This window comes from Xyrauchen texanus, chromosome 38 (assembly GCF_025860055.1).
Source record: "Xyrauchen texanus isolate HMW12.3.18 chromosome 38, RBS_HiC_50CHRs, whole genome shotgun sequence".
Taxonomy (NCBI): domain Eukaryota; kingdom Metazoa; phylum Chordata; class Actinopteri; order Cypriniformes; family Catostomidae; genus Xyrauchen; species Xyrauchen texanus.
The window spans coordinates 30,754,744-30,770,045 of NC_068313.1; the positions used below are offsets into that span (position 1 = coordinate 30,754,744).

The 15,302-nt window shown below is 37.1% G+C and overlaps 1 protein-coding gene across 1 annotated transcript in view; it reads right to left on the minus strand.

Moving 5' to 3' along the window:
- The window catches only part of nphs1 (NPHS1 adhesion molecule, nephrin), a 132,291-nt gene that overhangs the window by 15,148 nt on the left and 101,841 nt on the right, over positions 1-15,302 (minus strand). Inside the window, exons 18-21 of the mRNA XM_052109569.1 lie at positions 8,434-8,555; positions 7,141-7,303; positions 5,242-5,398; positions 3,372-3,523 (exon numbers count right to left, since the gene is read on the minus strand). Of these exons, the coding sequence (XP_051965529.1) occupies positions 3,372-3,523; positions 5,242-5,398; positions 7,141-7,303; positions 8,434-8,555 (594 nt within the window). The remainder of the gene's footprint in view (positions 1-3,371; positions 3,524-5,241; positions 5,399-7,140; positions 7,304-8,433; positions 8,556-15,302) is intronic.

Sequence of the window (15,302 nt, forward strand, 5' to 3'; positions counted from 1 at the left end):
CTTAGATGGCACTAGAGTGAAAGAATGATAAGATCATTTTACTTTTACATACTTACTTTTATGCAGCAAAGCAAAAAACTAAACACAAAAAATACCCCCTAAAAACTACAATCAAAACAAAATATATATATTTTTAAAGTAATGAGAAATTTAGGGCGAAATGTGCTCATTTTCTCCTTTTTTTTAATTTAAGTGTGAAATATGACTCAGGCATTTCTTCATAAGATTCACATATAAGCTTGTTAAATGAAAAGAATGATGACTGTGCAAACCTTATTGCACTGTTGAAAGAATGTGTATTTAAGAGTGGCAAAGAGAGCGAATTGAACAGGGGAGAAACAGAAAGAAATATGTGTGTCAATTCATTTTGCTATGAAAATGGTTAATTATCTTGTTGGCTCGCTTGGGAGAGAGGGGCGAAGTGGTCAATCCAAAATTGCAAGGCAGGGAGCAAAAAACTCTGCATTATTCCATTCCCCGGTCGTCTGATGATAAGAAGCACATCAAATTTACTATTGCTGTGTCAGATTAATTATGAATATTCACTGCAGTAAAAACAGAGAAGGAGGTGTGGACAAAAAAAAGGCAGATATTGGATTGTATTTCATGGTTTTTATGATAAACATTAAATGTGCCTGCCCTAGTCGATTCAATGGGCCTCTCCGGAAGACGAAAGAGAGAGAGAGAGAGAATGCAACAGAAAGCTGTAACAGTGGAAAAGCATTTAAGTTCACATCTGAAAAGAAATAATTTCAACCAAATTAATTTACTTTAAGCATTCTCGGTGGAGCCCTCACAGTTGGTTACATGGCTAGATGGGTTTAAACTAAAAAGTGACATCATTAGTAGTATTACAAAGAGAAAGACAGCCAGTCATTGAAAGAAAAGGGTTTGTTTCAAAACCTAGAGAGCTGCCTTGCAGTTTACTGCCAATATTCATCATAAAACACATTCATTTAGCTATGTTTACTGTACGTCTCGTCCACACTAGAAAACCATTTTACGAAAACTAAGCACTTCCAACAAAGCATACTTTGGAAAAATAATGACATTCACTGACAGAAACTGAAAATGGATTTTGCTTGTAAACACATGAATTTCTCTACATTCATGCCTCTAATCCAGACTAGAATTCTGTTTTCCTCCACCAAAAACAGCGATTTTTGGAAAACAATGGTGTTATCTGACAGACACTGGAAACTATTTTTGAAGCAGAATCAGATAGAATACTGTATATACAATAGATGTCTTTTGACAAGACTTCAGGAAACTTGTCACTTGTAATGTGACATTGATGAGAAGCACATCTGAAGCTCATTTAAAATATTGGAGAGACATACAAGTATAATTGGCAGAAACGGTAAGGCCATTTTTTTTTGTCTCTTTCTTTTTTCTTTTATACTATGTAGTCAAGAGTCACATGCCGAAACGATGCAATATATCTGTAAATGGCAATGACTCCTGTCCTCTTTTGATCGGATCGCCCGAAATGCATCTTCAATTGGTACCAGGTAATAGCTAATAATCAGGGCACTGGCGCACACACACACACACACACACACACACACACGCATGTGGCTATTATTATGAGGACTCTCCATAAACAATGATTTTTATACTGTATGAACTATACTGAAAAAACTTGCATTTTTAAATAAAAAAAATAAAAAACATTGTTTAGTATGTTTTTAAGCGATTTTAATTATGGGGATACAAGAAATGTCCACATAAACCACATTTATTTCATAATACCCTTGTAATTACCAGTTTGTTACCTAAAAGAAAATGTCCTCATAAACCACCCACCCACACACACACACACACACACACACACACACATGTTGTGTTTCCATGTTTTATGGGGACTTTCCATAGACATAATGGTTTTATACTGTACAAACTTTATATTCTATCCCTAAACCTAACCCTACCCCTAAACCTAACCCTCACAGAAAACTTTCTGCATTTTTACATTTTCAAAAAACATAATTTAGTATGATTTATAAGCTGTTTTCCTCATGGGAACCGACAAAATGTCCCCACAAGGTCAAAAATTTCAGGTTTTACTATCCTTATGGGGACATTTGGTCCCCAAAAAGTGATAAATACACACTCACACACACACACACACACACACACACACACACACACACACACACACACACACACACACACACACACACACACACAGCAAGAGAGTGAGATAGAGTGAAGTCAATTTATGCACTAGATTAAAATATGTTCTCGTTCCTTTTTTATCTGTCAAAATGACAGACAGCATTTTGAATTATCCATCAATGTTTAAAAAAAAAATGATGGAGAATTTTCGTTTAACAAAACCCCTGCTTGAAATTACAATCACCAAGGAGACTGTTATCAAGATCTATAGTGAAAAAGGAATCTTGGTCTGTTCTCACTCAAAACCAATTGGATTACTTCAGAAGACATTAATTAACCTCATGAAGTTACATGGATTAATTTTATGCTTCCTTTATGTGATCTTTGGACCTTCAGATTTCTGGCCACCATTTACTTGCATTATATGGCCCTAAAAGAGCTGAAGTATTCTTCTAAAAATCTAAAAATGTTTGTTCTGCTGAAGAAAGAAAGTCATACACATCTGGGATAGCATGAAGGTGAGTAAATGATGAGGTGATTTTCAATTTTGGGTGAACTACCCCTTTAAGGGAAGGAAATGGACCACCTAACGCTAAATATGTAGTCCGGCCTTACATTTAAAATGGCCAACTGCCTTTTGATAGAGGCATCATAACACTCAAAATTACAGCTGTATGGATATCCCACCTTACAGTTAAAAGAGCTAATTGCCTGTTTGTTTATTCAAGATTGTGTATGTGCATTAGTTGGACCAGCCCTTTTTTTTTGCATGCTAAAGAAGTGCAATTTGTGATAGTTGTGCTTCCCTGGGATGCAGCTCACTAGGTTTTTGAACAAAGCTTGAGAGAAAGAAAGAGAAGGTGAGAGATCGATCGGCCCTATTGTTCTTTAAATTAAGGGAAAGGCTACTCAGGAAGAGCAGACGTTGAATACCACAACTGAATAATTAATTTCACAATTGATGTTCAGGTAAAGGAAAACAAACTCTCATTCAGCAGGCTGAAAGGTCTCTCACAGTCCTGCTCATCATTTCTGTGTTTGTGCTAAGAAGTTGGTGATAAGAAGCAGATGCTGCTGTCTGTTTGTTTTCCTTTATTATGCTCTTATTTATTCATATATTTATGGTACCAGTAATTTGCGTTCACCTTTCAGTGGGGATCAAGAGAAGGTGACCTGAACATTAAAGTGAAGATGACCATTCTAGCTTGGCATTCAACCACACATTTCCTGTTTGTTTGTCTGCATGTACTTACTGGTGCTAAGGAGCTGGATGTCTAGAGAATCTTCCCCCATGCTGTTGCGGGCAGTGCAGGTAAAGACAGCGTAGTCCAGTGCTGCGCTAACATTAATGACGGTTAGAATGCTGGTGTGTATGGCGCCTTCCTTCGCTGTCTTCTCTAGGTACCTGTATTAGGTCATATAAACATGGAAATTACACAGAATTCAACCAACGTAAACTAAAGGTCACACTGATGGTTTAAGGGGGCCAATCCACCCAACACAGCAACATTAACTCAACCAATGCTGTGAGTTTTGGGCGGGACTATCTGTTTGTACAACCAATGGATGACCAGGGGAGATTTCTGGAATCTGTTTGAAAACAGTGATAATCTTTTCAATCTGTTTGGTGATGCTAATGGTGCCGATATTACACACTTCAGTTTTAACACTATCCCTGTAGGATACGCACTCACAAACCTTAATCATCGGCTGCTTCAGAAACCAAAGGTAGCTGTCTTGTGAACTCGCTGACCTATCAGTCAATGACTCAACAGACAGCATTTGCGTATGAAGGCACCTCCAGAAACTGGTTTCGGACAGGTTACTGAGGCAGCATAATGTCACATCGTTGCTAGGATACAAGCCACTGACTATCACCATCTGGTGTCCACTAAAGTTAACGCATCTGCTTCATTCAGTCCAACCGAACCACAAAGATATAACATTTTTAAACAAAATCAAGAGATTTGGTGATAACTAAGAGTATATTTAATAACTACAATACCAATATCTCACTAGAAATGGAATGAAAAGTAGGAAAAAGTGAATAAAAGTACATTTCTACACAGACTGGCTTTTTCTGACATTTTCTTATTCTTCAGCTCAACAGATGTGGCTCCACATGCACAGGATTGCATGTGGAGATTGAATATGCAGCGAAGGATACATATATGCTACCTTAAAAAATCGATCAAATGAAAGTATCTCAGTATACAGGATGTGACACAAACATTGAATTTGAAACTGCCTCAATCCCTTCCTGGTTTCTGAGTTATTTCACACTTTTTACACACATATGCACTCACACTAAATCGCATGATCAGAGGACCATCATGTACATACACAAACACACACTTACCTAGCACTATCTACAGTATAGATCTTACTATACTATATAATATATACTATAACTATATAAATAACGTTTTCTAAAAAAAAGATGTAAACATTGTGGCTTTGCGGCACTCTCAGCATGTTTGTTGAGTGGACTGACACAGCAACAGTATGAGTGTTCACATGCACAATATTACACCAATTAGGCTTAATAAGCTGACAACATATAAGGTCAAGTAAACAGCTTACATGGCATTCCTTTATTGGGGTAAGGTCATAAACAAAAGCAAAAAACAATTGGTATGCATAGATTTTGGCCCATTACCCCAATTTTGCATTGAATGTGAACATCTTTACCGGCATACTTACCAGCTTATACAATGTGTGCAATTGTTGTGAACATGCCTGTTTAAGTTTTTAATGTCAAACTAAAGAATAACCCAATGATTTCAAATGTCATGTGAGTGCCTTTTTTCCATTGTCAGATGTTTTTGAATAAACAGATTTTTGGTAGTTATTAGTGCATTGATGTGCATGTAAATGGTGTGCGTTTGGGGAAGGGCTAAATTTTTGTGTAAAACATCTCAGACAAAGGGAGTGTCATTATTTCTGCAACTTTCCCTAGCTTTAAAATAAAAAAGTGGTTGGGTTAGGGTTGTTCCCCAAGGATGTCTCCAGAAAAAATTATATTTTTTTCTAGATGTAGTAACAGCAATCAAGATGATCTCTTGCATAACCAAAGCAATGGTAACTATGCCGGATTAAGCAAATACAACAAGGGGTGGGCACCTGGGGTTGCCGAGGTCCAAAGGGAATCCATTTCTTGCCCATGTGAAGTGTACACGAGGAACACCTTCTGCCTGACACACTACATTTGCATCGTTGCTGCCATCCCCTCGGCTGGCCACCTTTCTCCACTGTGGGCCCTTCTGGAGCTCTGGAGAAACTGCAATAACATTGAATAAATGTTTTGAAGACCAACACTAATTTAAAGGAATAGTTCATCCAAAAATGAAAATTCCCTCATTTATTCTGTTCAACGAAACACAAATAAATTTTTGGAAGAATTAATGAGCCATTTTTGTCTATACAATGTAAGTCATTGGGTCTGACATTTTCAAGCTCCAAAAATTACAAAAGCATAAAAGTAATCCATGAGACTCTAGTGGAATAATTCCATGTCTTCTGAAGTGATAAAATAGCTTTGAGTGAGAAACAGACCAATATGTAATCCTTTATTCACTATAAATATTGACATCTGCATCTCCATGACTCGTTCAAGATCTTTCACACACTACCACATCCTTGACACAATGTTTCCAGGTTCACAATTTTCATGCCCAGTTGGGCTGTTTCGTAAATGCCGACATGAGTTTAAATGATCATGGGTTGAGTTTTTTTGATACTTTGGATACTTTGTGATACTAAATGTACCGCAGTCTCTAAAAAGGTTGATGGTAAACACTAGAAAATAAAATTGCAGTGGCTTGTTGATGTACAATGACACAGGGATTGAATACCTGGCAACTGCGTGCAGTGTCAAAGCATCACCATCTTGAAGCCTGTTTTCAAATCAGGTTTATAGTGAATAAGGACTTAGATTTTGATCGGTTTCTCACCTAAAGCTATCATACCTCTTCAGGACACCAGTGGTGGTGATTTAGAATGCATTTAGTGACTCGATTCTTTTGATTTGATACCAAAAAGATTTGTCAAGATTCATTCATTGATTTATGTGGCAATGGATTAGCATGTCATTTGCACTCCTGAGACTGGTGGCACCTCCAGATGGTGGCGCCCGAGGTGACTGCCTAGTTCGCTTATGCCTAGAAATGGCCCTATGCATACCTATAAACTTGTCTTAAGTGCATTTCACCACTTCCTCCTTGTTAAACATGACTGACTTACTTGCCGAACTAAACAAACAACATGCCTCCTCTCGTTCAGTCGTTCAGCAGATTCTAATTCATGAACATGATGACTGAGTGAGTCGTTCATTCCATTTGCAAATGGGTTTACCAGTACATTCAGTTCATTCTTGAAATTCACCTCTCATATCGTTCAGACTCAAATGACCGGCTAATACCAGTTCAGTGAAGGGGCGTATTAGTTCAGCAGGTCGAACCAATGATATGCTCCTTCACTGCCTGCACTCGAATGCTATTGGCTCGTGCTATAGTCAGTCTTTACAGGCATAAAAAGCCACCAAAGCAGTCTCGCTATTCAAACTAGCTTTGAGTGACATTTACAGCTCATTGGCTTCATAAGGAAAAGATGTCAGTTTGTGAGAAATAAAAGTCAGTGTATAGAGGTGAATGAGAACGATTCATTCACCTAGAATATGTGTTCAAAAAGACAGATTCATTCAGAAACTAAACATCACTACAGGACACATGGGTTAAACTACTCGAGTCGTTTTTATTCATAGATTACCTTTATTCTGCCTTTATGTCCTTTTTGGAGCTTCAAAATTTTGGATTATATTGTATAAATATTGTAACTTCGGTGCCTCCAAACTGTATTAGGCGACTTTAATGTGTATAAATCAAAAAACAGCAGTTTCTAGATTGTAGGACATAGAGTATTACATTAAAGCTTACCAGTAAATTCATTACATGAAATATTGCATCCTAACCCTAAAAAGTCATGTTATAAGTTTTCATATATGACATGATCGGTAGAACTCACATCGGACGATTAGCTGTCCTTCCACACTGCCAGGAGGTGCTATGCCATTGTCTGCTGTACACTTGTAGAAACCAGCCCTGTCCCGGGTCACCTCGTATAGAGTTAACACTCCAGTGCCTTCATCTTCACTCTGTTCTCCTAGATCTTCTATTTCATCCTCACCCTACATGTATAACACACATACAAACACCTGTAGTACATGCAGAAGGAAGCACTTTGGAATTTACCCAAGCAGGACATGTTATTGGAACATTTGGTGTTTGTACCAAAAATACCTCTAAAATCTGATTCAAATTATTGGTTGATAAGAACATGTGGCAGAAAAGTGAATTTATTTATGAGAAAAAGTCTATCATCATTATTTGAAGATGCACTCAATGCATTGCAGAGTTTAAAACGCAGTTGCAAAAATTGGATGGTCCCGCTCAAAACTCACGCCATTGGTTGAGCCAATGTTGCTGTGTTGAGCTGGTGGAGCCACTTGTTCACACCTTTCAGGGAAATCAACCTATGAATTGCTTCCGTCTCTGCATATTAAGCTGGGATGGGAGAAAGTTTGGTAACAACTTTTAAGATTCCAAATAATTTTTGGGGGTTACTGAAGGTGTCGACAAACGTATGGACTCAAACGAACTGACTGAAACATTCTGCATGTAATGTATCAACATTTAACAGCCTGTAAAACAATGAGGCATATGAACAAAAAGCCACACTCTCCAAAAAAAACAAAAAAGTTAGGAAATAGTCAGCCAACTCCGATGATTTTGAGCACCCGAAAGCCAAACAATGACAACAGCTGTGTTTGAATGTGATTCTTACCTCTGTCTGCACACTAACATCAATCTACACACACACAAACAGACAGAGAAGGAGGGCCGCTTGAGATTTCAGAGACACTGACTAAGCATGCGGGGCACAATAGATGTTCAAATGGTTGGAAATGGCCTCAATTGCAGCTAATGCTGAAAAATGTGGCCTTTGGAAATGCTGCTTTAATGGAAGCTATTTTTTCTCAACTTAGGCCAGAAGTATTAAGCATAAAGGTGAGACACTGTCATAGTTAGAAGGGTGAAATATTGCACCTCTGTTATAGAGTAGCTGTGACACATGGTGAGAAAGAAAAAACAGAGAGAATGAGACAAAGAGGAGAGATGCGGGAGATAAATAGAGGTGATAAAAAGAGAGAAAGTCAGTGAGCTAGACTAACAAAAAATAATATAGTGGAAAAGGTCGAGAATAAGCAAAAGAGAGTGGGAGAGAATGGATAACAGAGATGACAAAGCGGTCACACACCATCCACTTCCATGAAAACATATCTGAGGTGATGGGATTGGCATCGGCGATGCACAGTAAGTCAGCAGTGTCTCCCAAATTCACAGATACAGGATCGGTCTTCATTTGAACAGTAGGGGCATCTGGAAGCCAACCAAAAGATAAACAAGTTCAAAGAATATAATAGAACAGTACATTTTACTCAAGCAAAATATCACTGAAAGGATTTCAGTTTAAGAATTTAAATTCTTTTAATGTTATATATATTTATTTATTTGGGGGGTCATGAAGGAGTCACTTAGAGTAGAAAATTAACTTCAGACTTTACAGAAGAAATTACCAAATGTAACAACAAAATTAACAATAAAACAGGGGGCCTGGGTATGTCAGCGAGTATTGATGCTGACTACCACCCATGGAGTTGTGAGTTCGAATCCAGGGTGTGCTGAGTGACTCCAGCCAGGTCTCCTAAGCAACAAAACTGGCCCTGTTGCTAGGGAGGGTAGAGTCACATGGGGTAACCTCCTTGTGATCACGATTAAGTGGTTTTCACTCTCAATGGGGCATGTGGTAAGTTGTACGTGGATCACAAAGAGTAGCATGAGCATCCTCATGTTGTGAATCACAGCGGTGTCATGCACCGTGAGCCACGTGCTATGATGGGTGGATTGACAGTCGCAGAGCAACTGAGCCTCTGCCACTAGGACCTGCTAAGTAGTGGGAATTGGGCATTCCAGAATTGGGGAGAAAGGGGGATACATTTATAAGAAAAAACAATTAAAAACCGTGTAAATCTACTTGCAAATAGTGAAAGCATGCAAACTTATGAATTATTAAAGTCTGATGCATGCTTGGAACATCAGCTTCGAAAAGCTAAGTAAAATGTACGTATTTTTTTTTTAAACTATGAAATTAACTCAAATTAGCAAATAAACATGACAAGGTTTTCTACTTTTGGAGAAATTCATGGACATATTGTACACATAACACACAATCGTACATTTTATTTACCTATAAGACAGTGTTAACTTTTACATGTTTGAATTGAGTGCAAATGTAGAATTTACTTGATATTTTCAAGTTCATGCTTTGACTTATTTAATGTTTAAAGTACTTCATCTTTACTGCTATATTTACTTCAATGCAAAATCATTTTTTTTCAGTGAGGAGAAACAGAAGAGCCACATGTGTTGCTTTTTCTTAATAATAGTGTATTTTTGGACGTCAAGATTTTGAAATTATTGTGTTTATGTGAATAAATAAAGATACATTATCTGTACTTCAGATCTTTGTTTTGGTTGGACAAGAAATACTAGCTTCATGTAAGCCATATTTGGTTTTCAAACATTAAAAATGTGGCATATAATACAACACTGGATGCTGAAGTCAGCTGATTTTAGTATTTAACATACCTATCTCTGTGTATTTCTAAGGTTACTTTTGACCTGCAATTTTGCTCCAAATTCATAGGTGACAATTACTTAGTAAATATTGGTCCATAGCATTTAATGTTTTGGCTTTATCATAATTTCTTATTCTCTTTCAAATTACAAATTTAAATCAATAGTTTTATATTCATCAATTGTTTTAATTTGATTGTGTCATTCACACCACTTCATGGGATTGAAGTTAATCCCCTCATTAAACACGCTAGGTCTTGTAACTTTGTCTTTTTGTCCAATTTTCTAACTTTTTTGTAATGATACGGGTCTCCTCGGAGCTGGTTGGTTTGGTTCTTATAAGAAATCCCTATGGGAAAAAAATAATGGAAAACACTTCCAGAACCAAAATGACCGAAAAAGTGGAAGGCTACTGCTGTGCTCTACTGAATTCAACTGTGAGCATTAGCCAAGCCTCTTGGGAACGTCGCATGGGGAATGCTATTTACATGGTGTGCGCAAGTTACATTTAACAGTGTTGCTACCCACAAGTTTCAAATCAGTCACTTATGAGGTTCCATTGCATTTACATTTCTGTCTACTATGTAGACAATAAAACAGAAAGACATCATACTTTCAGCCTATTGTTGGTCTATAGTTTCGAGGACTTCTTGTTTTGTCAGGCCATGAGAGTTTACTTTCCATTTTCAACCAGAGTGCAAGAGATTTCTTGCACAAGAAAGCATGCCTCTGTATTCTGCACTTCTCTAGTGAATTATTTACAGACCGTGAGAAAAAAAGAAGCTTATACAATGAAGGTCTAATGTGATGTCGTCTCCATTATGTGTGGTGCAAAAACATTGTTATTTTAAATCCTCTGGTATATCTCCATAGTCGGTTGCAAACCGTCAGTATAGGCTGCACATGTTCAAACAGAGGTAATGCTTACTGAAGCAAATTAACAACACTCTTGAAATGCTGCAGAATTAATGCCCCTCAAAAACGATGTCACACTGTGTCACGGTAACTGTATTATTAAAAGAGATAAGAGGACATTAATGAAGATATGCATCTGCAGAAGCAACCTTGATACAAAAACTTTCTAGTCACTTAAGTTGACTGTGTAAGGCTTACACGGACGGATCTGTTGTGTTTTAAGAATAGAGTTGCTAAATTAATCGGTCATAATCAATGAAATGATGCCAGTTAACAGTAAACGTTCCCTTGCAGAGTCTCAAGATCTGTTCCAAAGGATTAAGCTGCCTACTTAAGGTTGATTTAAACTTCTGTGTCAAACCTACGCAGTAGCCTGACATGCATCTCTGCAAAAATATAACCGTGCGTGGTGACAATGTAGACTACAAGAGCTGTGATTGGTCTGCTTTGAAACCAGATTCTACCCCCAGGATTATAAAAAACAAAACAGAAAAACAACGCTGTTTCTATTTGCACCCTGGTGTTAATAGCATTTACCACACAGTGCAGCTATGTGCACCCCAATAGTCTGATGGAACCAGAGAAATATATGACAACCAACAATAGATGTTGCTGCAGTGGCGTGGGGTGTAAAGGCGGCGTGTAAATGTGTACTGTTGTCCTATCGTCCGTGGTTCAAGTCCGCATTTTGTCCCACAATTTTTCCCATTTGATTTCCTGTTTCCTCTCTCTTAATATTTCCTTTAATACTTATAAATAATATAATATAACAGATACAAATGTATATAAATGTTGATTTCATTGCAGTGATTTGGTCACGGTAAATGTTGAGGAGTGCAGATAAGGGTTTGAGGCAGAGGTGGGGTATGTCGATTGCACTCTTTCCCTCGGCTCGGCATCACTTGTGTGTGTGTAGGTTGCATCACTGTACTACTAATTATGAAATAACCATGTTTTTTGGCACAAACCATAGTTTTAAAGCAATAACCATGGTGTTAGTACAGTAATATGGTGGTACATTTACAAAAAATACCATGGTGAAACCATGGTTACTGTAGTAAAATCAAGGTTATTTTTTCTAAGGTAAGGCTGAGGTTAGGTTTAGGGGTAGAGGTTAATGTAGTGTGTCTGTGGGACTCTAAATAAACACACTTCATTGATGCCCATACTGTATGTTAGTCTTTAAATATGGATGCAAATATATCTGCCACTATTTGCAATGGGGTGTAAATAGCATATACCATTATTTGTCATGTTAGGAGAAGTCCAACTTCTAAGTTCTAAAATGGCACTGATTTTGTGTTGGTCAAGTGAGTATTTAATTTGATGACTTTTTTTTGAATTGTCAAATTATGCCAAAATATGAATCTATTTTTATTTAAACAACTCCAAAACGTATCCGCGTGATTTATGTTCAAATTTATTTAATTTATTGTAATCAACAAATTTATGTTGTTCAAAACCTGTATGACATTCTTTCTTATATATTTAAGGATATCTTAGATATCTTATGAAATTCAAGGCTCTTTTGTCTAAGTGAGAATGTTTCACTGTTTCAATATGTTCATCCAGTTTGTACAGGAATGGTAATAATGTTGAAGGATTGCTTTAAAATTATCATTCGAAACGTACATGGTCTCCATTAAATCAGTTTTACACCTCTAGAATGACGTTTGAACGGAAAATTGTTAATACGCTGATAGCAAAATGTATTCAGTTTCATTTTCCTATTTATTTACTTTTTTATTTATGTATTTTATTTGCAAATACATTGTATGCAATAACTCCAGTAAATGTGATCTATTTTGACACAATACTGTCTGTGTTAGTCATTACCATGAAGTTCTCACTACTAAAACCACTCCTAAATGTTCAATAACTCTGCGCATAACTTAATTTATATGATGCAAATAAACCAAATGGTCCAAGTGACATCTTTTTATACGTTGCACATATAAAACTTCATTTGTTTAGAATATCAATTCCAGAGGCTGATGTTACTTTATAACAACAGAGGCTAAGAGTTATGTTATTTTTTGGTATCTATTATTTAACTCCTTATTTTTCCTCTATTGCACCTTATTGATTTGTACGGCTCACATTTACCTTAGGAAACAACTATGACAAACATTTGAGTACATAGATGTCCTCAAAGTGGATGCCTTCACATATCTGGATACTACAAAAATGGAGGGGGAAAAATCTGTGTACCTAAAGCCCCAAAACATTACATATTTCATGACTACTGAAAACAGGAATGGACCCCCCGCCCATATGTCATGGGGTTTTTAAAGAAATAGTCAACCAGCTTAGTTTAGACAAAGGGAACATTAGTTATACTGAGGTTCCTCGAAATGCAGACCAACAATGGCTGCCTCACCCGATGTTCTTCTGTGCTACATCTCACTTCTTGCCCCCAGGAGGATCATATCCTCAACCAAGTGGGCCATTACCACCAGTGTTATCTCAGGCATGTTGCCATGTGCAATACTCTTCTGCATTGTTCCTAACGGCGAGGAAAAGGGGGGCCAACATGGAAAACAGCATCATTGGTAAAAGCTATTCAAATGGCCCATACATAATGAATATCTACCACTGTCAGCTGCTATTGTATAAAGACGTGGATATCCATTAGTGCAGAAGGATTTGCAGGAACATGCAGGCCTAGATTTGACGGAGTGCTATTATTAAATCATTAAGGAAGTGGGTGTACTCTTTATTTTTCTCTTGCCGTGTCCCTCTCTTTCTCTCCATTTCACATTCAAGTGTGTGTACGTCTGTGTGGGTTTGAATTGGCATATAAATATGTAGTGGAAAGTGTGCACAAATATTGAGAACCATGTAGATTTGCTATGTGACATGACTTTTGTGGTAATTCATATTTAGTCTTTTATTCTGCCTTGCCTATTTCTTTCATTTTATCTTGACTAAAAACAAGTTAGAATGCACTCGTGCTGGTATGGAATCCGCATGTAAGTGCAAAGCCCGATGATCCAAGTTATCCTAGCAAGATTTAAGAATGTGTCAAAGAGCACCTTGTGTGCATCAATGGAAGCAGGGAAATAATTTAAAATTACGACTTATTTGTTGTAAATTTTTCAAAATACTGTTTATTTCCAAATAGAACGAAGAAGTCATTAAGGTTTGGAAAAGCATGAGGGTGAGCAAATTATGACAAAATTAAGAATTTAAAGGGGTCATCAAATGAAAATAAATAAATAAAAATGATATATTTAAACATATAAGAGGTAACTCTAATATAAAAACATACTGTACATTTCAGAACTCTAAACTTCCTCCCCAGTCTAAAAAAAACATTTATAGTTCCCACTCTATTGAAAAGTCTCATTTTCAAAATTGTGTTCATGACGTCACGAGACTTTGCTCAGTTGTATTTACACGCTCCACAACACGTGTCATTGCACCCTTGGCCCCGCCCACTGGCTCTCAGTTTGTATCATAAACAGAGAGGGCGAGAGGCAGACCTAGTTTGACCAACTATTCTTGAAACACCTAAAGGTGACCCATCTGTACTATTTAGATTTTTTTTGTGCATATAACATGCATTATACAGACGTCTTGACGGTTGTCATTTTTACAGCGCCAAATTTAAAAGATGCAGTGTTAGTTACAACTCAGAAAAGGAGACTCCGTTTGGCTTCAGTCAGCTGCTCTGCATCTTGCACCGATCTGCGCTATTTCTAATTGTTGGTGTATGTAAACAAGCACTAGCTGGAAGATCATTTGGATGCATTTCTGGAAATCTGCGCCTCAGTGCACCTATGTGTGTGCGTCATGTTTTACCGTACTATAGACTATGGTTGTGTGGCTAATAGGAGTGGAACGATTCACTCTTTTTCTCGATGCATCTATTAGTAATCCTGCCGACTCATATGCATCAATCTCTAAATGTGATTTTTGAATCGAGAATCATTAGTGTTGTTCAATAATCAGTCTGTATGTACAGTACCTGTATTCCAGGTTACTTTTGGTGGAATAAACAATCTTACGTAGTTCACCTTTCTTTTTCTTGCTTAAGACACATTAGGGGAAGTATTTAAAGAATACTATAAATGCATACAAAAATTATGCAGAATCGAATCGATAATCAAATTTAATTTTATTGTGAATCGACTCGAATTGAATCATTTGGAATTTGCAAAAATTGTTCTTGAATCAAATCGAAAACCTGTGAATTGTGAATCATTTCACTTTCAACCCAAAGATTTACACCCCTAGTGGCTAATATCAGTGAGGACTGCTTGTGAACCAGTCATAATACGATTCAAGCTTTGCAAAGGGACTGTTATTGAAGAATGGGGCAGTTAAACACACTTTGACTTGACAGCAAAACCAGTTTCATTCATGAATATTTCATATGACTGCTTATGGTGCTGAGTGTTAACTGTTGTGCTTGAGTGAGGATTAATATATTCAGATGCAATGTGTTGTATGTGAGTTATGGTAAATGGGCTGCACTAATATAGCGCTTTTATTTAACCTTAGAGGTTACCAAAGCGCTTTACACTATGTCCCAATCACCCATTCACACACACATTCACACTCACAATCATA